The sequence below is a fragment of the Erythrolamprus reginae genome, chromosome 7 (genome assembly GCF_031021105.1).
Source record: "Erythrolamprus reginae isolate rEryReg1 chromosome 7, rEryReg1.hap1, whole genome shotgun sequence".
Lineage (NCBI taxonomy): Eukaryota > Metazoa > Chordata > Lepidosauria > Squamata > Dipsadidae > Erythrolamprus > Erythrolamprus reginae.
In genome coordinates this window covers 24311126-24336302 of record NC_091956.1, presented here as the reverse complement: position 1 = coordinate 24336302, position 25177 = coordinate 24311126, and the positions used below count along the sequence as shown (strand labels likewise).

At 41.1% G+C, this 25177-nt stretch overlaps 1 protein-coding gene across 1 annotated transcript in view; it reads left to right on the top strand.

The window, feature by feature from the left end:
• NFXL1 (nuclear transcription factor, X-box binding like 1) overlaps nt 1-15962 on the top strand; it is an 80267-nt gene extending 64305 nt beyond the window's left edge. Inside the window, 3 exon segments of the mRNA XM_070757161.1 lie at nt 5030-5116; nt 9802-9855; nt 15027-15962. Coding sequence (XP_070613262.1) covers nt 5030-5116; nt 9802-9855; nt 15027-15200 — 315 coding nt within the window. The 3' untranslated portion in view covers nt 15201-15962.
• Nucleotides 15963-25177: the final 9215 nt, after the last annotated feature.

Below are 25177 nucleotides of genomic sequence, written 5' to 3'. Positions count from 1 at the left end.
TGATGAATGATCCTATTCTAAATGTCAGGGCCAGGAGAATGCTGGGATGCCAGGAGCAGCTGCGCAGATGCAGAAACAGATTCTGAGTCACAGCTGTCAGAAATCAAAGATGCTGCCGCAGAGTTAAAAAGGGAAGGGTTTGCAATAGACATTGTGGGAACTTATCATTCAGTTTTGGGGAGAGACATTGATGCATCATGGTTTCGTTTTGCCTTTGGACATCTTTGAACATTCTGACACTTGAGCAGTGAGTAATTGGCTGACGTAAGCCAGAAAGATTTCTGTTACTGGCTTGAGTGATTAACTCTGACCTCTTGGACTAATAAACTAGCATTGCTCTTGCAGTCGCTGAGGTTTGCAGCCCTTTGTACATAAAGAAACTTTTTGCTTTTTCCTAAGCCTGTGTGTGTGTGTGTGTGTGTGTGTGTGTGTGTGTGTGTGTGTTTGTTTGTATTATTGCCTCGTTTTGGGTCGCCCGGAAGCCAGGCAGAACATTGTATAAATTAAATAATATAAATTACTATATTTTAGATCTGTAATAAAAACACAATAGTATTATTGATTAACATTTTGCAATTTAATAACAATTTTATTAAATTTGTATGCCACCCAACTATGAGTTTATACACTTATTGAGAACAAATTACAAGACGGGTCTTACTGTGGTGTTTTGTTTTGTTTTTAAACCCACATGTGTGCTTTTTATTTTTTCATTCTTAAAATCATCCTTAATTAGAAAAAAATTTACAAACTCTTTTCTTTCACCTCTTTGTATTTGTTTGGCTGCTTTGTACAAGACTTAGATAAAATATTATAGATGCAGTTGAAAATAGTGGCAATAGAAATTATTTAAGCCCTGCCTAGGATATTTATGGCATAATTAATGTGGAACAATTTAGATATGGTTAATTTTTCCATGTAATCACTTGTATATGGCTGGGTGTGATTTTTTTTAGATTGGTGATGACCAATCTAAAAATTGTTTGCCATACTAACTCCTGAAAAATATATCTGCCAATTTATATCTTGCTATATTTTAGTCTCAACATAAATTAAAATTCAGAAATTTGCTTCCTACCATTACTCATATCATATTAATTCAAAATGGCCATCACCACTGTTATGTTTAATTTAGTTATGGCATCCATCCCTCTCATATTATCTGGCTTTAATTTTATTTCTTGTTGCTGTGGTTGTTATTTAATTTATTTTGTACTAAATATATATTATTTTGTACTAAATATATTGTTATGCTCACTACGTGGCAATTGTCTGGCAAATAATTAATATTACATTACAACCCATCCATCCCAACCCATATAACAGTGACCTTTTTTTTTAGAGGTCGATGAATCAAAACCATCCTCTGCTACCATGACAGAAATAGAGATAAATTATAGCCCCCGTGGACCATAATAAATCATTTCTGAGAGTCGATGGATTAAAATAGAGAATCAGCTTTCAAACAAAGTTACTTTTATTATGAAAATAAGAAAATATAATTAATGCCTGTTAGAGGCATCTGAGATGCGTGCTACATCATTGAAACCTAACAGAGAATAGAACAAAGGAATATGGAGGATCTTAACAAGAAGGAAATGATGCATGTATGATGTGGCAGGATTTTACATCATAATGGGTGGAGCTAATACAACACACACTGTTAACTATTTAATTACTGCATAACTCTGAATGACTTAGAATGTCTCTGGGGCTGTTAATACTCAGCATGACACAGGAGTGGATTCTACTTACCTTCCCACTGATTTGCATTGAGATGGTGCACTTTTGCGCATTTGCATCCCTTCCCAGAAACGACCCTCTGCGCATGCACAGTACTTTAAAAAAAGCTGCTGTGCATGTGCAGAAGCAAAAATAGGCACCACCAAGAGAACCAGCTCAGGGGCATTGCAGGCCTGTGTCACTGCCGGTTTCAGCGACCCAGGCTGCCAAGTTAGTAATGGTTCTATAGTCCGAACTGGCCGGAACCTACCTCTGGTGATGACACATTAACCAGATAGAGAAAGAAAGGCAGAAGGTTAAATTCCATTTCTTGACAGGCATCAATTTATTATCAGTCTAATTACCCATTAAAAATTGTATGTTTTTCTTCCTTGAACGCTATTAATTATGCTAATAGGATAGTCTGATATTAGCCAGGCAGCACACTTCTGAGAGTCAAGCAGAGGCATATGTCATAAACTAGTGTCCTGTATTAATATTCATAATATAAATATCATGCATGTGTTTTGAATATTGAATTTAATTTAGTCTGAATTTAATTTAGTCTGAATTTAATTCAATTCACATTCTGCTAGAGAGAAGTTCCCTGAAGACAGGCTCCAGCATTGAGTCCCAAAACTCAGAAGACAAAGCCTCTGATTCCAGTGACCGACCGAGATTTGATCCTGTAAATTAGGAATTCATTGCGGGAAATTTTATAAGCTCTTAATGTGTGTTGAATATCCGTCTAAAACAATCCAATTAAATGCCAGTGATGCTTAACTTAATTTCATACATTATTACTAAGTGACATGAATGAAATAGGATGTTCAATTCCTAGTAAAAAGTTAGTTTATGTTATATGGTGTTGGAGTAACGTTTTGCAGAAGCTAACCCACCCAGATAGCCACAGCAGCTAACCACCCTGCCTTAGACCAGGATATCAGGAACCTTTATCTTGAAGATAATTGAAGAACGTACTGCAGAGTTTCTTAAGAAAATATTTCTTTCTTTCGTAGCAAACCTACACTAACTATTTACATTATAGCTCTCTAATGGTTAATATACAAAGTACTCACAATTCTCAGTTACAATATTTAGCTACAATTCTTCAGTCACCACAAATGACCTAATTTACAAGCCACTGTAAACCATACTAAGCCACAATACCTTCAAGCCAACCCACAGGCCACACCTATGCAAAGGTGCATTATGTACTTTTGTCAGCCAGTCAGGTTACATTACAATTTGCATATTCACAATGACTAGGCAGTTTTACATTGTTAAAGTTATACAATTCTCTCTGCAATTTGCAATATTCTCTCAGGTAGGCATGATCCTGACAGATGGCAGTGGTGGCGAACCTATGGCACGGGTGCCACAGGCGACACTCAGAGCCATATCTCCCGGCATGCAAACTGTTGCCCTAGCTCAGCTCCACAAACATGTGAGGACTGGCCAGCTGATTTTCGGCTTACACAGAGGCTCTGGGAGGGTGTTTTCGGCTTCTGGAGGGGCCCTGGAGGGTAGGGGAGGGCAAGTCCAGGAAGCCTCTGGAGCCTAGGGACGGTGAAAAACAGGCCTACTGGGCCCACCAGAAGTTGGTAAATGAGCTCTTTCTAGCCTTCAGAGGGCCAGAGGAGGCAGTTTTTGCCCTCCCCAGGCATTGAATTATGGGTGTGGGCACTCATGCAGATGTGATAGCGTGTGTGCACACGATTTTGGCACCCGCGGGAAAAAAGGTCACTGTTATATGGGTTGGGATGGATGGGTTGTAATGTAATATTAATTATTTGCCAGACAATTGCCACGTAGTGAGCATAAAAATATATTTAGCACAAAATAAATTAAATAACAACCACAGCAACAAGAAATAAAATTAAAGCCAGATAATATGAGAGGGATGGATGCCATAATTAAATTAAACATAACAGTGGTGATGGCCATTTTGCATTAATATGATATGAGTAACGGTAGGAAGTAAATTTCTGAATTTTAATTTATTTTGAGACTAAAATATAGCAAGATATAAATTGGCAGATATATTTTTCAGGAGTTAGTATGGCAAACAATCTTTAATAGATAATTTCTGAAAGAGAATTACAATATTGATCTTTCCACTTGAATTAACTTTGAAAAATATTAACATTGCATGCAAAACAAACGGAGCTCTGATTGCAGCCACCCACCTTGGTTTTTTTTTTAAACAAATCCTGCAGATCGGTGGTGAAATCCTGCAACGGGCACATGGTTTGGTGAATTTGTAGCAGTGGCAGCATAATACTTTGCCAGTAGTGGGTTGCGGCCAGTACGGGGCAATACAGCATCCCGATAGTGAAATTTGAGCTGTGCGTGCAGCTCCAGCTGACCGGCGGGCATGTGTGTGCATTGGCGCAAGATTCAGCTTCTGTACATGTGGCGGAAGTAAAATCTTGCACATACGTGTCCTCACGCAAGATTTCACTTCCGGCACATGCACAGAAACCGAATTTTACACTGACATACATGCGCGTGCCCATTGGATACGTGCGCACCGCTCACCGGGAGCATTCCAGTAGTGCCAGCCGCAAGGAGCCTTTCACTGAGCTCTGCCCACCCACCCCGTCGTTGTTGCTTTCTGATTAACCCTCTGCGCATGCACAAAGCCTTCTGCTCATGTGCAGAGGGTCAAAAATTGGGCGTGACGATGGCACGCATGCGTCCAAACCAGTAGAGGAAGTAAGTAGATTTCACCCCTGTTGCAGACACCCCTATGTGTGACTTCGTTGTGCACTATACACTTTTCTGTATTAACTTGTTTGCCATTCTCTTTTTGTAAGGTTAGGCCCTTTAATGCTTGGGAGACATCTTTAATATCCCCATCCCCCCCCAGCGATTCTTGTATGTTTATTATTAATTATTTCTTACTTTCGTGGGTTCTACTAGTTACAAGACGTATGTTATCTAACAATATAGCAGACAAGTGGGTAGGTCTTCAATTCCCTTTATTCTGTCCTCTCCTCCTTCCCAAATTTTGCACTTCAGAAGGATGTGGGATGTAAAAAGAAGGGAAGTTGTGGTATTCATCCAGCTAGCAGATGAGTGCAATAAAATTCCTTCCACTCCCTCTCTCCGTTTTTAATCAAATAACTTGCAGCAACTTAGAATCTCTTTGGACAGTTTAGAAACATGAAATATAAGAAAATAGTTACAAGTGTACTTTTGTTGGTTGGGAGAATAAAATAGTTTGTTCTGAACCTTCCTTGTTTGTAGTAAATAACGTTATAGTCAGAATTTTTATTTTTTTAAAATCCAATTGTTCTCCTAGGAACTTCTGTGCAGTGACGTTCGTGAAGGTCAGTGTTCCTTAGAGTGTGATGCGGTATGCAAAGAAATGAAACGGAAAGCTTCTGAGGTAATTTGTCCTTTGCGATTACAATATATTGCTGCTACTTTGAGTGATGAAAATGTGTGCAGGATTTCTAACCATGATTGTTGGGTAGCCAATTAGAAACATAGAAACATAGAAGACTGACGGCAGAAAAAGACCTCATGGTCCATCTAGTCTGCCCTTATACTATTTCCTGTATTTTATCTTACAATGGATATATGTTTATCCCAGGCATGTTTAAATTCAGTTACTGTGGATTTACCAACCACGTCTGCTGGAAGTTTGTTCCAAGGATCTACTCCTCTTTCAGTGAAATAATATTTTAACAGCAGTTACATGTTAATTTTAGTTTATTTGTATGTAGTGGGAATAAAGCAGAGAGTTACCAAATGGGATTGAATCTGGCTGAAAGTACCATATTTTTTGGAGTCTAAAATGCACCAATAAGACGCACCTTAGTTTTTGGGGAGGAAAATGGGGTGGGGGTGGGGGAATCTACCTACCAGGTCTTCACCTGGCTAGCACCCTTAGTTCGGTCAGCTTCAGCACATTCTTTTATCCCCTGGTTAGGACTGAAAAAAAATCTTTGGAGGGACTAGCAATGAAAACAAGCCTTCAAAGACTTAGGATTGGGAAAAAAAATATTTGGAGGGAGTAGCAATGCAAGCCGGAAGACCGTTAACACCTCATTAGGGCTGAAAAAACCTTTTTCAGAGGGAGTAGCAATGAAAATAACCCTGCAAGCCAGCAGGAAGGGGGGGATTGTTAGCACCTCGTTAGGGCTGGGGGAAAAAGCTTTGAAAAAGCTACATTTGGAATATAAGACACACCCAAAGTTTCAGCCTCTTTTAGAAGGAAAAAAGTTGCATCTTGTATTTCAAAAAAAGATGGTAAGCTGAGCCAAGAACAATGCAGAATTAGATGAAATATTGTAGAGGGGGGGTCTGCCCTGGTATATAATGTAATATAATCCATGTTCCCTTGTCTTGCTTTTTAATGCTATATGCCGTCACACATTTTAGGTAGCAGTAATTTTAACTCTTATTTACTCCTCTGTTTTTTTCTATCATTTACGTTGGGGTGTTTCTTGAGCCTTTTTACAGGAGATGTACATTTACATTGAGTGCTCACTCAGAACTTGCTATTCTGCACTGTTAGGTCTGTTATATGTGTAATAATTTACTGCTGCCATTTCAAAACTCTTTATCAGTTAGCTTATGCGTGTGCTTGGCAGTGGTTTTTAATCATTGGACAATTGAGTTTGTACCCCATCCATTTTGTGAAAGTTATTTCACTTATAAGAGGGTGATACAGGTCTAGTGGTTAAGGCATCAGGCCAGAAACCAGAAGACTATGAGTTCTAATCCCATTTTAGGCATGAAAGCTGTGTGGGTGACTTTAAAGTCGCCCTTTATCAGCCCAACCTACTTCTCAGTTACAGTACTTAGAAAATAATAAAAGCGGCAAATAAATAAATGAAACAAACAGCCAACATGTGACAAGCATGAATTAGGTCTCTGTGCCATTTCATTTTGAACAATTTGAGTTATTATTTTTAATGGGAACTAAAGTTACGCTGAACAAACTCTAGCGTAAGAATAGTGATATTAATAATATATGCCTCTGTATGCGGTGATCATATTTCTGAGCGATTGAAAAAAGAACACATATCTGTTTTAAGGCTGGGGAAATTCCATCTACCCTGTTTCCCCGATAGTAAGACACCCCCGATTGTAAGACGTATCGGGGGTTTCAGGGGGGTCGGCTAATATAAGCCGTACCCCGAAAGTAAGACATATGTCTTACTTTCGGGGAAACACAGGGGTATTGCCGGGGGGGGGAGCCCGATGACGTCGCTTCCAAGCTCTTCCCCGGCTTGGCAAAGCGAAGGACGGCGCTGGTCCGAAGCGAGCCGAGCGGGCGGCGGCTTGCAGCGAAGGCGCTCGTCCCAGCAACCGAGTCCTGCCGAGGCTCGGCTGCAAGCGGCCAGCGAGGCCGACCAGCTCCGAGGTGAGCGGCCGGAGCTGCGTCCTCCTTCGCCCGCCTCCTTTCCGGCAGGCAGGTAGGGCTGGCCAACTGCGCAGAGCGGCTCCTCCCCTCCAGACACACGCTTCCCCGACACGCGTCTGTGGCTCCACGCGTGCACGCCGCTTGGAGCCCTGAGGTTGAACTTGGAAAAGGGCTCACGAGGCTCCTGTCCCGCGGCTGCCCTTCTGGACTCTGGGGAGATGCCTTCGGGAACGCGACCCTTTCAATTTTTTTCCAATGTAAGACATACCCCGAAAGTAAGACGTAGTGGGGCTTTTGGGGGTAAAAAGAAAGTAAGACACTGTCTTACTTTCGGGGAAACACGGTAGTAACCACGATATTTCTGGCAGGACCTTAGATCAGCTTGGTCTGCTCTGTGGAAATTTTACTGGGTAGCATATCAACAATAGGATGAGCTAGAGCTAAGTTACAGCTTTCTTAATATTTGTATTTAATGAATAGGCATTGCCAATGCAAACAAAAAAAGCATTTGCACGATGGCATTCCAACCCAGAAATAAAAACAGGCTGTGCGTTACAAAACGTTTGCCTTCTAAAGTCGAACAATTTGGAACAGATTTTAATTTATTCAGTGAGGGCACAATGCTGAATTCCTGGTTTGTCACTTCTGAGCCCTGGCATGTTGTGTAGCCAGATGGCAGTGCAACAACCTGTGCCAAAAAAGGGAAAGGAAATATGTAGTTCTTGATGTAAAACATCCCCTCTGGGACACAGAGCAAGTGAGAGTCCTAGATACGGAAACAAATAACATTTGCCCTCGAATCTGCCATCCCTGTTGATCAGATGCCTGCATTTGACAGCCGTGGAGCAATCTGGAGGGCAGATCCTTAGTTCTGCTATTTGTCCACATCAGGAATCTTAGTCCATCATTCCTGTTCTGTCGGGCTCTCTGGTAGACTCCTCCCGAAAATTCACAGGTACAAATTTCAGACACACACACGTTTGAAAATTCAAAACAATGTTCTTTATAATGAAAATTCACTTAAACTAAGCCCTCTTTTGGTATAGCAAAGAGCACTCGTCTCCAAACAAACTGGTAATTGGTACAAGTCCCTTATCAGTTCTGTGATACTTAGCTTGCAGCTGTGAGGCAATTCACAGTCCTTCTTCTTTCACAAAGTGAAACACACTTTGCTCTGGTTTAGTTTCAAAGCGGGGGAAAATCAGCACACAAAAGGTAAAACGCAGCAAAGCAGGCACGAAACACAAGGATCAGATAATCCTCCACAATGGCCAAACCCACAGGCTGCTCTTTATAGCAGCCTCACTAATTACTATAGCTCCAGCCAACCACAGGTAGCCTCATTTTCTTTGATAATAATCTCTCAGTTGTTGTTGCCTATGCATCGCTCTCTGCATGCGTGGCTGTATCATTAACTCTTGTTCTGAATCCAAGGAGGAGCTAGATAATTGATCTCCTTCTGAGCTGTCTGCCCCACTCTCCTCCTCCCTGTCACTCATGTCTTCTTGGTCAGAGGAGCCTTCATCATCAGATTCCACCGGGGGGGGGGGGGGGCAAAACAGGCCTGCAGCATGTGGATGTCTCCCCCACATCCACAGTCCTTGGGGCAGGAGCTGGGCCAGAGCTAACCACAACAATTCCTAGCAGTTGCACACAGAATTTGGTCAACTATTTGGCTGCTCTATAAACTTGACTGACTCGTTTTAGAAAAAGACCAGTAAATTAATTTCTTGCATCCCACCTGCAAGAATGGATAATGGATATTCGGCACAGTAGAAATCATGTTTGAGGGAAGCATGATCATATTCTACATGTTGGAGGAATTGGCATTTTTAACCAAATCAGAACTTGAAGCAGAGGCGAGGAGTTTTTAGGTGACTAAGAGCCACACTTCACATTTCAGAGGCTCCAAAGGCAACAGGATTCCATCCCGAGTTCTTTGGGATTGGGCGACATAGAAGTCTAAACAAACAAACAAATAAAATAAAATAAAATAAAATTAATAGATAGATAGATAGGATGACACAGACACAGGGCAACACCTTGCATGCCCTCAGATATGGCATCGGACCAGAATACCTACGGGAACGCCTTCTGCCATACAAGTCCCAGCGGCCTATTAGGTCCCACAGAATTGGCCTTCTCCAGGTCCCATCGACTAAACAATGCCGTCTGGCGGGACCCAGGGGAAGAGCCTTCTCTGTGGCGACCCCAGCCCTCTGGAATCAGCTCCCCCTGGAGATTCAAATTGCCTCTACCCTCCCCGTCTTCCGCAGGATGTTAAAGACCCATTTATGTCGCCAGGTATGGGGGGACTGATTCCCCCCCTCTACTGATTATAGCCCTTGAGAATGGTATGATTGTGTACTACAGTATTGTTTTTTAATATGAAGGGGGTTTAATTGTAGCTTTTACTAATATTAGATTTGTACCACTGTTTATTATATTTTATTATTGTTGTGAGCCGCCCCGAGTCCTCGGAGAAGGGCGGCACACAAATCTAATAAATTATTATTATTATTATATGGCTCCATAGGTTCGCCATCATTGCCCTGTACCTTAGCTTAAGAGAGTTGCTGAAAATACTGTCATTTTCTAATGTCACACAATATGAAAGTGCGTTGTAGTTAGATAATTTACTTGATTTTGGGTTTTTTTTGCAAAAAAGCAACATAGTAAGTTTTACATTTTATTCACAGATTAAGGAAGCAGAGGCTAGAGCTGCCATCGAAGAGGAAAAACGAAGACAGCAGGTATGCACCTCAGCTCTATTTCCATCACATAGAATAAACGTTTAATATGTTCTTGCCTTGTAGTGGACATTTCCGATTAAAGTAAACTCGTGAAATTCTAAACAAGCCAACTTCATTCTGCGGATTAATTAATTAATAATATTTAATTGTGTTTGAGCTTATTGATACTATTGCGTTCTATAATGTGTCCTATAAAACCCTTCATGGCATCGGACCAGAATACCTTCGGGACCGCCTTCTGCCGCGCGAATCCCAGCAACCAACTAGGTCCCACAGAGTTGGCCTTCTCCGAGTCTCGTCGACAAAACAATGCCGTCTGGCGGGACCCAAGGGAAGAGCCTTCTCTGTGGCACCTCCGACCCTCTGGAATCAACTCCCCCTGGAAATCAGGACTGCCCCCACCCTCCTTGCCTTTCGCAAACTCCTAAAAACCCACCTCTGTCGTCAGGCATGGGGAAATTGATTCCCTCCAGCCGTTCCATTTTATGTATGGTTTGTTGGGTTATATGATTCTTTTTATATTAAGGGTTTTAACTGTTCTTTTTAATCATTGGGTTTATATTGTGTATTGTTGTTGTGAGCCGCTCCGAGTCTTTGGAGAGGGGCGGCATACAAATCAAATCAATCAATCAATCAAATTGCATTTGAGCAACTAGTTGCACACCCTTACTCAGTGGACCCCGCTTAGCTCCTTGTGTCAATCTAGATTGTTCCATGTTATGAATAAGTTTCTCTATTTTATTGGGATCTCTATTTTGTTGCCCTTCTGATGACGTAGATTCTGACGCCAAGGGTCGGAGGCAACTTTATCTGAAGAGATCCTGCAGAGAGATAATGCTAAACAAAGCAGGCTCCCTAATTTGCTTAGCTATTCTTGTTGGCAGAAAGAGACAAATGGAACGAATGCATATTAGTTACAACTGCCCACTGCACAATCATGATAAGCTGTAATTTGTAAGAATTTGTGGCTTCTGTGGGCAGTCTGACCAATGTGTTCAAATATGGTTTGATAATCACCCCTCAAAGCTCCCACATAACAAACGTGGCTACTTTCAGCAGTTTTCGTACTTCTAAATGTTCCTTTTTCATGACGATCTTCATTTGTTGATAAGAGTGTTATTTATAATTATGCCAAATGCTACTTGTATTGCATATGTGATCATTGCAGAAGAGCAGTAATGTAGTAGCCACGTGTTGGGTTGGCTAAATATTAGAAACATAGAAGTCTGACGGCAGAAAAAGACCTCATGGTCCATCTAGTCTGCCCTTATACTATTTTCTGTATTTTATCTTAGGATGGATCTGTTTATCCCAGGCATGTTTAAATTCAGTTACTGTGGATTTATCTACCACGTCTGCTGGAAGTTTGTTCCAAGGATCTACTACTCTTTCAGTAAAATAATATTTTCTCACGTTGCTTTTGATCTTTCCCCCAACTAACTTCAGATTGTGTCCCCTTGTTCTTGTGTTCACTTTCCTATTAAAAACACTTCCCTCCTGGACCTTATTTAACCCTTTAACATATTTAAATGTTTCGATCATGTCCCCCCCTTTTCCTTCTGTCCTCCAGACTATACAGATTGAGTTCATTAAGTCTTTCCTGATATATTTTATGCTTAAGACTTTCCATCATTCTTGTAGCCCGTCTTTGGACCCATTCAATTTTGTCAATATCTTTTTGTAGGTGAGGTCTCCAGAACTGAACACAGTATTCCAAATGTGGTCTCACCAGCGCTCTATATAAGGGGATCACAATCTCCCTCTTCCTGCTTGTTATACTTCTAGCTATGCAGCCAAGCATCCTACTTGCTTTTCTTACCGCCTGACCACACTGCTCACCCATTTTGAGACTGTTAGAAATCACTACCCCTAAATCCTTTTCTTCTGAAGTTTTTGCTAACACAGAACTGTCAATACAATACTCAGATTGAGGATTCCTTTTCCCCAAGTGCATTATTGCATAATTTATATTTTTAAAATTGTAGTACCTGTTTCTTCTAGTAATATCCTTTCCTGTAACATCTTCATTCTTGGCTGATTAAAACCTTCATGAACAAGCTTTGATAAAACAATTATCAGAAATTCTTTTTCCTTATGATGGAATTTATTTAATGCAATCTATATCAACCATAACGCTCTGATATATATTGTAAATTCTTAGTTTATCTTTTTTCCTTCCCCTGCAATTTGCTCATTCCAGCAATATTCAATGTACATCTCATGAAAACATACCATATACTTAATTCCTTAAAGTATGGGTTGGTGCTAAAGTCATAATGTCCTTAATAATGAGCTTAAGGACTGTGGTGGTGCAGTGGTTAGAATGCAGTATTGCAGGCTAATTCTGCCAATTGCCAGCAGTTCAGTTCTCACTGGCTCAAGGTTGACTCAGCCTTCCCACCTTCCAAGGTCAGTAAAATAAGGACCCAGATTGTTGGGGGCAAAATGCTGGCTCTGTAAACCACTTAGAGAGGGCTATAAAACATTGTGAAGCTGTATGTAAGTCTAAGTGCTATTTAGAGTTGAAGCTTCTCTCCGGAGAAATGTTGAGTTTGTTGCATGTATCTTTTCACATTAATGTCCATGAGCATGCAAATGCATTTTTTTTTTAAAAAATGAAGGCTATAATTGCTGGAAGTTCCAGAAATCTGTTGATTATTCCAAGACCTTGAAGAATATTATTATTATTATTATTATTTATTAGATTTGTATGCCGCCCCTCTCCGAAGACTCGGGGTGGCTACAGCACACAATATAAAACAATGAGTACAGAGACAAATCTAATTAATTAAAAACTACAAAGAAACCTAAAAGCTCACTGTACGTGAGCTAAAAAACCCAATATATTAAAAATCAATCAAACAAATTCAAATCGCAGCCATACATCACAATTATTGGCCAGAGGGTCTAGATTTAATTGCCCCAAGCCTGGCGACATAAGTGAGTCTTAAGACTCTTGCAGAAAGCGAGGAGGGTAGGGGGAGTGCGAATCTCTGGGGGGAGCTGATTCCAGAGGGCCGGGGCTCCCACAGAAAAGGCCCTTCCCCTTGGAAGAGTATAAGAATCTAAATACTCTAGACCAGTGCTTCTCAAATAGTGGTGCGGGGCCCCATGTAATCCCTGGGAACATGTGTGGTTCCTCTGGATTGATTCCCCCGGATGGGGAGTGTTTTCCCAGTTGCATGCTACTTCGAGTCCAGAAGAGAAGCGGACAGGCGGGGCGGGGCAGCCACGTGGGTTCTTCTTGTTTTTGGCGGGCACCGTAGTAGCCATGAACGGTGTGTCGAACTTGCTTCTGGACAAGGAGGAGCATCCTTTAACCGAAAACAGGCTCCACTGAGTTCAGTGTAACTTGCTCCCAGGTAAGTGGGAAGAGCAGTCTTCCCCAGCCAATCGTTTGCTTGCAGCTTATAATAAGTAAAATAATAAATATTAACACTACAATTCCATTGGGCTCCAGATTGGAGAGTTGGGCCCCTCCCGAAATGTTTACTTCTTCCGGGGGGGGGGGACGACAGAAAATAATTGAGAAGCACTGCCCTAGACTTTTTGTTTCACTCTTAAGTGAGCTTCCAGTTGCAATATATTAGTAGAGTCAAAGTGTGCATGTATTACCATATGCTTGTAGTAGAACAACTTTTTTCAGTCTGATGTTCTCAAGGTAGTTTGGACTATTCCATTTCTTTCCTTAATAATCATCACCAAGTCAGACCTTAGCACTACAGTATTCCCTCGATTTTTGCGGGTTCAAACTTTGCGGAAAGTCTATACCACGGTTTTTCAAAAATATTTCCCTATACCACGGTTTTTCCCACCCGATGACATCATATGTCATCGCCAAACTTTCGTCTGCCTTTAATAAATATTTTTTTTTATAAACTTTAATAAATAAACATGGTGAGTAATAATCTGAATGGTTGTTAAGGGAATGGAAAATTGCAATTTAGGGGTTTAAAATGTTACGGGAAGGCTTGTGATACTGTTCATAGCCAAAAATAGTGTACTGTATTTACTTCCGCATCTCTACTTCAACTTTCGCGGGCAGTCTCGGAACGCATCCCCTGCGAAAAGCGAGGGAACACTGTATTCCACTTACAGAGAGCCCTTGTATCAGTGATGGTGAACCTATGGCATAGGTGCCACAGGTGGCACGCGGAGCTATACTGTATCTGCTTGCACACGAGCCGTTGCCCTAGCTCAGCTCCAGTGTGTATGTGTGTGCTGGCCAGCTGATTTTTGGCTCACATAGAGGCTCTGGGAGGGTGTTTTTTACTTCCAGAAAGCCTCAGAGGGGGGCATTTTTACCCTCCCCCTGGCTTCAGGGAAGCCTTTGGAGCCTGGGGAGGGCGAAACATGAGCCTACTGGGCCCACCAGAAGTTGGGAAACGAGTCTGCGGAGAGGGGCGGCATACAAATCTAAATAAACGATAAACGATAAACGACTTTCCTGGCCTCCAGAGGGCCTCCGGGAGGATGGGGGAAGCGGTTTTCACCCTCCCCAGGGATTGAATTTTGGGTGTGGGCACTCACGCATGTGCGATAGTGCACGCACCCACTCTTTTGGCACCTGAGGGAAAAAAGGTTCGCCATCACTGCCTTATATCATACAGTATATTATTTTGAGAAATAAGTGTGTGTGTGGGGGGTAATTTATTTATTTAATTTATTTATTAGATTTGTATGCCGCCCCTCTCCGTAGACTCGGGGCGGCTCACAACAATAACAAGAACAATGTAAGAACAAATCTAATAATTTAAAAAACACTAAAAACCCCATTATTAAAAGCAAACACACACACAAACATTCCATGTATAAACTGTATAGGCCCGGGGGAGATGTGTCAGTTCCCCCATGCCTGGCGGCAGAGATGGGTCTTAAGAACTTTACAAAAGGCAAGGAGGGTGGGGACAGTTCTAATTTCCGGGGGGAGCTGGTTCCAGAGGGTCGGGGCCGCCACAGAGAAGGCTCTTCTCCTGGGTCCCGCCAAACAACATTGTTTAGTCGACGGGACCTGGAGAAGGCCAACTCTGTGGGACCTAACCGGTCGCTGGGATTCGTGCGGCAGAAGGCGGTCCCGGAGGTATTCTGGTCCGATGCCATGAAGGGAATGGGTAAGTTCTTTTGTTAAAATATTTTATCACTTAATGCCATCTTTTTAAACTCTTCTGCAGGCAGAACTGGAGGCTTTTGAAAATAGGTTGAAAGGACGTCGGAAGAATAAGAGGAGAAAAGATGAGATCGAGGTTGAACCACCCTTATGGCAAAAGTACAAGAATGTGATTTTGCTGCCAGTCTGTGGAATTATTGTCTTAATGGTTGCCTGGTTCCTAGCATACAGTAATTGAAGTCTTAGTTACTTCCGCATGCTTCTATGTAAAGAATTGGTAAAACGCCTTGTGGTCTATGTTGCGCATTAATGGTCATTGGTGTTTTTCAGTAGTTTCACAGTTTATAGATAGAACAAAACCGATTCCGGTTTTTACCTCAAAAATCACTTCAAAATATTTTGTGATTGTCGTACCATACTCAATCCTAGACAACTATGTCAAGTTCTTTAAAATGTTTGCTTAAGATTAATCATGTATTGCTTCTCTGACATTATTTTGTCTCAGGTTAGTTTGAGGGTTGCCAGTGCTTAATTATTTTGAAGGGGGTTCATAAGCATGATCTCTTTCTTGATGATTTAAACGTTATAGGTCAAAGATGGTTTAGTATACTTGGACAGTCCTGCAAGTGGGTTCGGCGGCTAGTTAAATGAAATTTCAGAATTATATTGGACATTTAGTTAAATTAATATAGGTCCTCAAAGGAAAACCTGAAGCTGTGTAGCGATTTTAATTACACTTTGTCAAAGATATACTTTAAGCGTTCTGTGCGTGAAGATCCATTTTTGCTAATTATATGATCGAATAGGATCTTTTTTCTGTATTAGACAATTTCTACTTTGATTTCCACAATAGTCTATGTAAATGGCTTTTTCTTTAAATGTAGTTGTCTTCAGCTGGAAGACTTCCAAACCATAGTATTTAAGGCTAATAATATCTCTTTTCCTCTAAAAATCTGTTTTCATAATGAAAATGTACTTTAAATAAATTATTATTTCTCTCTGTTTTGTGTATAAAGTGGCACTTGTTTTGCACACTAACCCGTAGAAAGGATTTAACTGATTCAGATGCCTTGATAAGTTAAAAAGACTTAACATGTTTAACCAACCTGATACATATTTACAGTATATTAACATTAACACATTACTAGCCTTCCTTCAAAACTTTCAGATATTTGGTGGCTCATCAAAATTCTATTAAATGTTTTAAACAGAACATTAAAACTATACAATATAATAAAAAGTAAAAGAAGAATTATAGAAGAAAGAAAATGCAGGAAGAACTATAAAAATATATAAAAGAAATAGAAATAAGTTTCCAATATACCCAATATATAGCGCCTCTACTTAAGAACTTTTCTAGAAAAGAACCGATGTTCAAGATTTTTTTGCCTCTTCTTAAGAACCATTTTCTACTTAAGAACCCGAGCCCGGAATAATTTCCCAGGAAATTTGAGAGCAGCCTGAAGGCCCGGCCAGTTTCCTGCCATTTCACCTTTAATCCTGGCCATCCCGGGCTTTTCTGGGCTGCCAGAGGAGCCTTTTGGTGGTTTTCCTTTCTCTGGGCACTTGGAGAGGGAATAAATCACTTTGCTATGGTGACTCCCTTGTGCTGCCTCCCATACACCCCGCGCAAAGTTGCTTCCTGGAGCGCCTGGGCGCGGAAAGGCAAAAAGGGGTGCTTCGCCCCGGCTGGATCAACTCGGCTTCAGCCAAACCGAGGAATCACCACAGTAAAGGAAAGGCGCCAGCTACAAAGCGAGCAAGCGAGAAGAGACAGGAGCCCTTCAGCATGGGAAGGAAGAGGAAGCAGGTAGCAGCAGCAGCAGCTGCCGCCTTTCGGTCAAAGGAGCGGAAGGTTCCCCCCTCTCACCCGCCTGAGTTTCTCTCTCTGGCGCAGTGTATGAGAGGCAGCCTCGCGCCATGTGTATGGGAGATGCATGCTCCTTCTCACCACCTCAGTCCCTCTTTTTTTTTTAAGCCTTAAAGTTTTGGATTTTTTAAATTCACCTCACCTCACCTTCCCACCCAAATTCCTCCCACCCAAATTCCGAGCTTTTATTTCTTTCCTAATGGGTTTGCACACATTATTTGCTTTTACATTGATTCCTATGGGAAAAATTGCTTCTACTTACAAACTTTTCTACTTAAGAATCTGGTTATGGAACAAATTAAGTTCTTAAGTAGAGGTACCACTTTATTGTAATGTATTTGAGGAACTAAAGACATGATTGCCTGAAGACAAAATTCATAGTACAAAACCCAGAAGACCTACTGTTTTCATATATCATTCCAACTTTTTACACACCGGTCTTGCAATATTTTATTAAGGGATGTGGGGGGCGGATTTTCCCTTCAGTGCATTTTTTGGCCACAATGGGTTAAGTTTGTCCCATATATCCAAATGACTTTCACTCACTGGAGGCTAATATAGCATTTCTTCTGATAGGCATTTAAATCAGCCAAGTTTTCTATCAGTTTGAAAACAAAGATACCCAACCATAAATACCAAATAGTTTTTGTACACACGGAGGATTGTTTTTTTCCTAAGTGAATTAACTCTTTTGCTAACAAAATGTGTTTTTAGAAAATGTAAGACGTGATAGCACATGTGACCTTCTGGTACTATGGAAAGTCATAAAAGCTGAACGTTTCCTTTCATAGGCAGATTAGGGCCAAGAACCGTTTTTAATAAAAAAAGTGAGTGAATGAGTGAATACATACATAACTATCTATAGCAGTGATGGCGAACTTTTTTTTCTTTGGGTGCCGAGAGTGTGTGTGTGCGCATGTGCGAGTGCTCACACCTATAATTGAATGCCTGGGGAGGGCAAAAACATCTTCTTCCATCTCCCCCTTGGAAGCCCTCTGGAGGCCGGAAATGGCCTGTTTCCCAACTTCTGGTAGGCCCAGTAAGCTTGTGTTTCACCCTCCCCGGGCTCCAAATGCTTCCCTGGAGCCGGGGGAGGGTAAAAACACCCTCCCACACACCCCTGGAGGCTCTCTGGAAGCAAAAAACACCCTCCCAGAGCCTCTGTGTGAGCCAAAAATCAGCTGGCCGGCACACACGTGCATACTGGAGCTGAGCTAGGGCAAAACTTACATGCCAGCAGATATGGTTCCGCACCATCACTGATCCATAGTTTCAAAAAAACTAAGTAACCATTAGAGACCATTTACAGCAGGGGTGTCAAACTTTATCCCATTGCGCTCCGTATCAGGATTTTGTTGACCCTTGGGAGGCTGAGGTGGGCATGGCCTAATTATTATGACCGACTGGGTGGTTGAGGTGTGGTTGAGGTGGCAGAGGTGGGTCCCTCACCATCTCCGGGACGGTAAGGGACCCGCCTGTGCCACCCCAGCCATGCCCCAGCCATGTTTCCGGGATCCTGGGATCCCCAAGGCCTCAGTGTCCTCCTTGAGTCCTCGGAGAGGGGCGGCATAAAAATCCAATTAATAAATAAATAATAAATAAATAATAAATGTGCACACCCCAGCCATGTCTCCATGACGGCCCCGCAAGCCAACTCTCAGCCTATTGTGGGCTGGATTTGGACCGTGGGCTTCACACATCTGATATATAGTAACAGAATCCATGACCCAAGGCCAGTGATGGTGAACGTTTTAGACACCGAGTGCCCAAAATGCACGCGCATGCCCAAATTGAAAGGCATGCATGCAAAGCAAATTCCATATTCAGGAAAAATGGGAATCAAAGGATTGAGATTAAAAAAACCAACCAACCCAGACCTTTAACAAATAGTAAGCGAACTTAAAAACTTTTATATTTTGAAAGGTGATATCTACCAGTTCTCCAAATTACTCAGAATTTCCGCTACCAGTTCTCCAGAAATGGTCCAAACCTGCTGAATGCCACCTCTGGATGTGACTTTGTAACGTTGTAATTTTGAACGGTCAGTTGATGAATATTTGTACTGCCTATACAGGACTGCATGTACTATTTATTCATTCATTCATTCATTCATTCATTCATTTATTTATTAGATATAATATAATAATAATAATAATAATAATAATAATAATAATAATAATTTATTATATTTGTATGCTGCCCCTCTTTGCAGACTCGGTCGGCACCACATTTTTATGCCGCTCTTCTCACAGTGACATTGCATCAGTTGAAGAGTAAAGCGTTAACAAAGCAATTAAAGCTGGGCCACCACAGGATTTTGCAAAAATGTGATTTTATAACTAAGAAATTACATACCAGAAAAAGAAAGCTCTCCAAATCTGAGCAAAGCTACTTATGAAATAATCCTGGTGTTAAATAAGAGTTCACTGTGGCAGGGTTTCAGTTTCTGGAACAGTTCAATGGGAACCCTTTCCATCCTTTCAAAATACAGAAGTTTTTAAGTTTGCTTACTATTTGTTAAAGGTCTGGGTTTTTTTTTAAAAAGTCTCAAGCCTTTGATTCCCATATTTCCTGAAAGTGAGTTGAAATGTGGAATTAAAATCTACTACGATTGCAGAAAAAAACATTGTAAAAGACCACCAATTGAATATATCATCAATGATCAAGTTCTCTTTTAAAGGAAAAAAAAACCCAAATATGACAAGCCTGCGATGATTTGAGAGGTGGAAAATCATACAGAAAGAAGCCTTTTCTCCTTTCTATACTGCCTCGAGCGATCAACTTTCTAAAATAACAATGCGTTGTATTTTGTGTGGAGATACAGAATCACCTCCTGACTGCATGCCTACTTCTGAGAGATTTTTTAATGTATGAACTGTTTCCTGGAAGTTTCTCATCCAGTGTGCATTACTTATAGGAAGTTTTCCATGTATGAAGGTCTGCGCGGGAATATCCTAATCAGAAAACATCATCCAAAAGTGGAATTGGATGTTTTTTGCCAAGTAGACAGTTGGGCATTGTTTCTCCAAAAGGATAATGGCAAAGGATTTTTGCCCTTACACCAGGAGTTAGTATCCTGCGACTCTGGAGCTGCAGGTGTATCTTTCATCCCTCTGCTGCCAATTGGCAACACAATTTTGAGAAGCGCTTCCAGTTGGGGGCGGAGGAAGCAGGGCGTTCCAGGAAGACACTCTATGGCAAGGTGTGGGTTTTCTAGTCAGCTCCACAATCGATAGGGCAGTGATGGCAAAAAAAAATTTCTTCGGGTGCCAAAAGAGTGTGCATGCACACTATTGTGCATGCGCGAGCGCTCACCTATAATTCAATGCCTGGGGAGAGCAAAAACATCTTCCTCCATCCCCCCTTGGAAGCCCTCTGGAGGCTGGAAACGGCCTGTTTTCCAACTTCTGGTGGGCCCAGTAGGCTTGTGTTTTGCCCTCCCCGGGCTCCAAAGGTTTATCTGGAGCTGGCAGAGGGTAAAAACACCCTCCCCCATGTTCTGCCTGGCTCTATGGTAAGAGTCTCCCGAAAATTCAAGGGTACAAATTTCAGACACACACGCTTGACAGTTCAAAAACAATGTTCTTTATCACAAAAATTCAAAGGAAACAAAGCACCCTTTTTGTATTGCAAAGACCACTCGTCCCAAAACAATCTGGTAGTCTGTACAATCCCCTTAATCAGTCTTTAAGTACTTAGGTAGCAGCTGTGAAGAACCATCACAGCCCTTCTTCCATGAAGTCAAACACACACACACTTTGCTCTGCTTTGGTTTCAAAGTCGTGAAAAATCAACAAACAGCAAGGCATAGTCCTGATGAACAACGATCAGATAATCTTCCACAACAGCCAAACCAACACGCTGCTATTTATATCAGCAGCTCTAATTACTGGAGCCCCACCCAAACACAGGTGGCCTCTCTTATCTCCTGTAATATTTCTGCAATTGGTCTCTTCTGTGCATAATTCTGCGCATGCGTGGGTCTAATACTTCCTCATCTGAATCAACTGAAGATAATGGAGATTGGCTTCCTCGGCTGTGTGCCAAGCCCCCCTCTTCCAAGTCACCTCCACCTTCTTCTTCGTCCGAGGAAACCGCACTACCTCCCTGTCGGCAATAAAATAGGCCTATGACATGTTGATGTTTCCCCTACATCCACCTCCACATTCCTTGGGGCAGAGCCAACCACAAGACCCCATCCCACAAGAGGCTCCCTGTAGGCCAAAAATGCCCTACCAGAGCCTCTGTGTAAGCCAAAAATCAGCTGGCCAGCACACACATGCACGTTGGAACTAAGCTAGGGCAACAACTTGCGTGCCAGTAGATATGGCTCTGCGTGCCACCTCTGGCACCTTGCCATAGGTTCGCCATCACTGTGATAGGGCTTTGGGTTAGATTGGTAGAGGAAAAAGGACATCACACTAGGAGAAAACACTATGGTGGGGGAACCAGTCTTCCAGTCGGCTCCAGAATTGAATGGGGGCACGAGGGGGGGGGGGCTTCCAGTTAAGACCTTTCTGGTGCTTTGAGTGTTTAAGGTTGCCGACCTCTGCCTTAGACTGACTGGACAATTCTGGGAGTTGAAGTCCACACATCTTATAATTGCTAAGCTTAGACAATCTTAGACAATCGTTTAGAGCAGTGTTTTTCAACCAGTGTGCCGTGGCACACTAGTGTGCCGCGAGACATGGTCAGGTGTGCCGCGAAGCTCAGAGAGAGAAAGAAAGAAAGAAAGAGAGAGAGAGAAAGAGAAAGAGAGAGAGAAAGAAAACAAGAGAGAAAGAAAGACAGAGAAAGAAAGCAAGAGAGAGAAAGCAAGAGAACAAGAAAGAAAGCAAGAGAGAGAGAGAAAGAGGGAGGGAAGGTGGGAGAAAGACATAGAGGGAGGGAGGGAGCGAGAGAGAAATAGAGCAAAAAAGAGGAAAGAAGGAAGAGAGAAAGAAAGAGGGATGGAGAGAGAATGAGAGAGAAAAAGAGGAAGGGAGAGAAAGAGGAAGGGAGAAATAGAGCGAAAGGAAGAGATAATTTTTTTGTTCAAACTTTTTTTAGCCCCCCCTCAATGTGCCCCATGGTTTTGTACATGTAAAAAATGTGCCGCAGCTCAAAAAAGGTTGAAAATCACTGGTTTAGAGAAGCCTTAAGACAAAAGTTGATCAGTGGCTTTGCTGAATTTAGTAATTGCAAGGGACGTATTCTCCCTTAAGAATGGGCAAAACTGGCTGGAGAATTATTCAGATGGGAACTAGGTTTATGGACTATGTTGAGACATAAATTATGATGCAGAGACCAGAATGGCTAAAAACATCAAGCCTAATTGTTTAGAGTAACTTTTCTCCAACAAGCCAAAGCATGGTTAACCAAACCACAGTTTATTTAATTAACCAAATTTTCTGGTATACTTGATGTCTCGAGTCATAATCTTGATGTATCTGAGGCTTTCCACAACACAATAGCCTAAAATCTTACTTTGTAGTCCATGTGTAATACAATCACACCTAATCGGAAAAGAACAAGAAGCTCCATTTCCCTGTCTACATCACAATTGATAAAAACCTTTGATAGTGGCGGTGGGGGTTTAGTAGTAGTAGTGAATTGCATTTCATTAGAAGGAGGAATAAGTATAATAAGGAATAATAAATAAATAGATAAATAAACAATAAATAAATAAATAATAAGACACAGCAATTGTCTTGATCTCATCTTCTGCATCAGTTTACACTCAATTTACGGACTACAAATAAAAGAACCCTTTTCCAACAGTGACCATAGCATTATTGACTTTTGTCTCAATATATGTCGTTATAGAAACCACCTTAATAACAATTACAACTTTTAAAGAGCCAACTATGATATCATAGATGCCAACCTCACATTTCTTTATTGGCATACACTATTCTCTGGCTGCAATACTGCCAGAGTACTACAATATATTTATCAATATATTGGATATGTTTACAATACATCCAAAGAGTCATTAAATTGTATCCAACTAATAATCACCAAAACCAAGAAAAATAAATTACCCATAAAAATAAGGAAGCTCCAATCCAAAAACCCGATCTCTTTGGCAAAATAAAAAATAAAACAGGCTACATTGCAAACTTTAAAAACTGCTACAAACATCTGTGTCACCAAATAAAGACTAAATTATTATCATATTAGTCAAGAAGTAAACCATCTGTGCACAAAGTCCATACGTACCTTCTATAACTTTATAAAGAACCAACTCAAAGACTCAATATCCATCCCACCCCCTAAAGTACCAAATGGTAAAGACTATAACAATGAAACAGTTAAAGCCAATCTCTTTAACACATTTTTCAGCTCAGTCTTTGTAAACAGTAATGGCTCATGCTCAATATTTCCTAGTCGTACCACAATCAACTTCAACGATCTAACACAAATCGATTTTATAGACTGTAACATTAGAATGGCATTACGCAACCTAAAACTACCTATCTATTGGGGAAGATGGATTATATGCATGCTTCTTTAAAAAGCTCTCCACAACCTTGGCTGAATCTCTAAGCATAATTTTTTAAAAAATCCTTCAGGACCAGCTCCTTATCTAACTTATGATCACTAGCCATAGTCTTCAAAAAAGGAAATCCAAATAACATTGAAAATTACAAACCAATCTCTTTGGGTTGTGTCACCTGCAAAGTCATAGAATCAATAGTAAACCAATCCATTACACTCCACTTAGAAACCTAATAATCTCCAACAAACAATTTGGTTTCAGGAAAAAATTATCCTAAAATCTGCAACTCTTACACTGCAAAAACATATGGACTATTCAACTTGATCAAGGTAAAACAATAGACACAATTTACATAGACTTTTGTAAAGCCTTTGATTCAGTAATACCTCTGAAACTAAAATCCTATGGCATCTCTGGACCCCTACATGACTGGATAACCACGTTTCTTTCTAATAGACAACAAGTGGTCAAAATAGGAAGTGCCATATGAAATCCTGCTCCTGTCAACAGTGATGTCCCTCAAAGCAACATTCTAGGGCCAACACTCTTCATACTCTACATTAATTATCTTTGTGATAATATTACACAAGCACACAATAGATTCAAACTCAATGTAAACTGCTCCAAACTCGACTGCAGAAAATATGACTTCAGCAACAGAGTGGTCAAGGCCTGTAATGCACTACAGAAGGCAGGCTGGTGCACTTACTGACCTCTTAGGAATCAGGAGAGGTCAACAGTAGACAGTCTAGGGTAAAGTTTTGGGGATTAGGTGATGATATTACAGTCTGGTAGTGAGTTCCATGCATCAACTACTCAGTTACTAAAGTCATATTTCCTGCAGTCGAGTTTGAACAGTTTACATTAAGTTTGCATCTGTTGTGTGCTCATGTGTTGCTGTGGTTGAAGCTGAAGTAGTCATTGACAGGAAGGACGTTTTAGCAGATGATTTTATGGGCTATGCTTAGGTCGAGTTTAAGGTGATGTAGTTCTAAGATTTCTAAACCTAGGATTGTAAGTCTAGTTTCGTAGGGTATTCTGTTGCAAGTGGAGGAGTCTTCTAGAAAAGTATCTCTGGACATTTTCTAGAGTGTTTGTTTGTTTGTTCATTTTGTCCAATACAAATTGAAAGTTAAAGAGAATAAAAACATGTAGTAGTAAATATCAGGGAAAGGATAGAAAAAAAGATATGAGAATAGAATACATCAATGAAGAATAGAGGAAAGGATATATGAATGGAAGAAAAGATATATAAAATATAGGAGAGACAATTGGACAGGGGATGATCGCCCCTTACTGACCTCTAAGGCAGTGATTTTCAACCTTTTTTGAGCCATGGCACGTTTTTTACATTTACAAAATCCTGGGGCACATTGAGAGGGGGGGTGGGTAAAAAAAGTTTGGACAAAATTTTTTTTCTCTCTTCCTCCCTTTCGTTCTATTTCTCTCTCCCTCCCTCTTTCTTTCCCTTCTTTTTTTTCTCTCTCTCCATCCTTCTTTCTTTCTCTTCCTTCCTTCCTCTCTTTTTTGCTCTCTTTCTCCCTCCCTCCCTCTATGTTTCTCTCTCTCCCACCTTCCCTCCCTCTCTTTCTCTCTCTTTCTTTCTCTCTCTTGTTCTTTCTCTTTCTTTCTTTCTCTTTCTTTCTCTCGTTTTCTTTTTCTCTCTTGCTTTCTTTCTTTCTCTCTTTCTCTCTCTTGCTTTCTTTCTCTCTCTTTCTCTCTCTCTTGTTTTCTTTCTCTCTCTGAGCTTCGCGGCACACCTGACCATGTCTCATGGCACACTGGTTGAAAAACACTGCTCTAAGGAACCTGGTGAGGTCAGTCATGGATAGTCTAAGGGAAAAATGTTGGGGGTTGACACCAC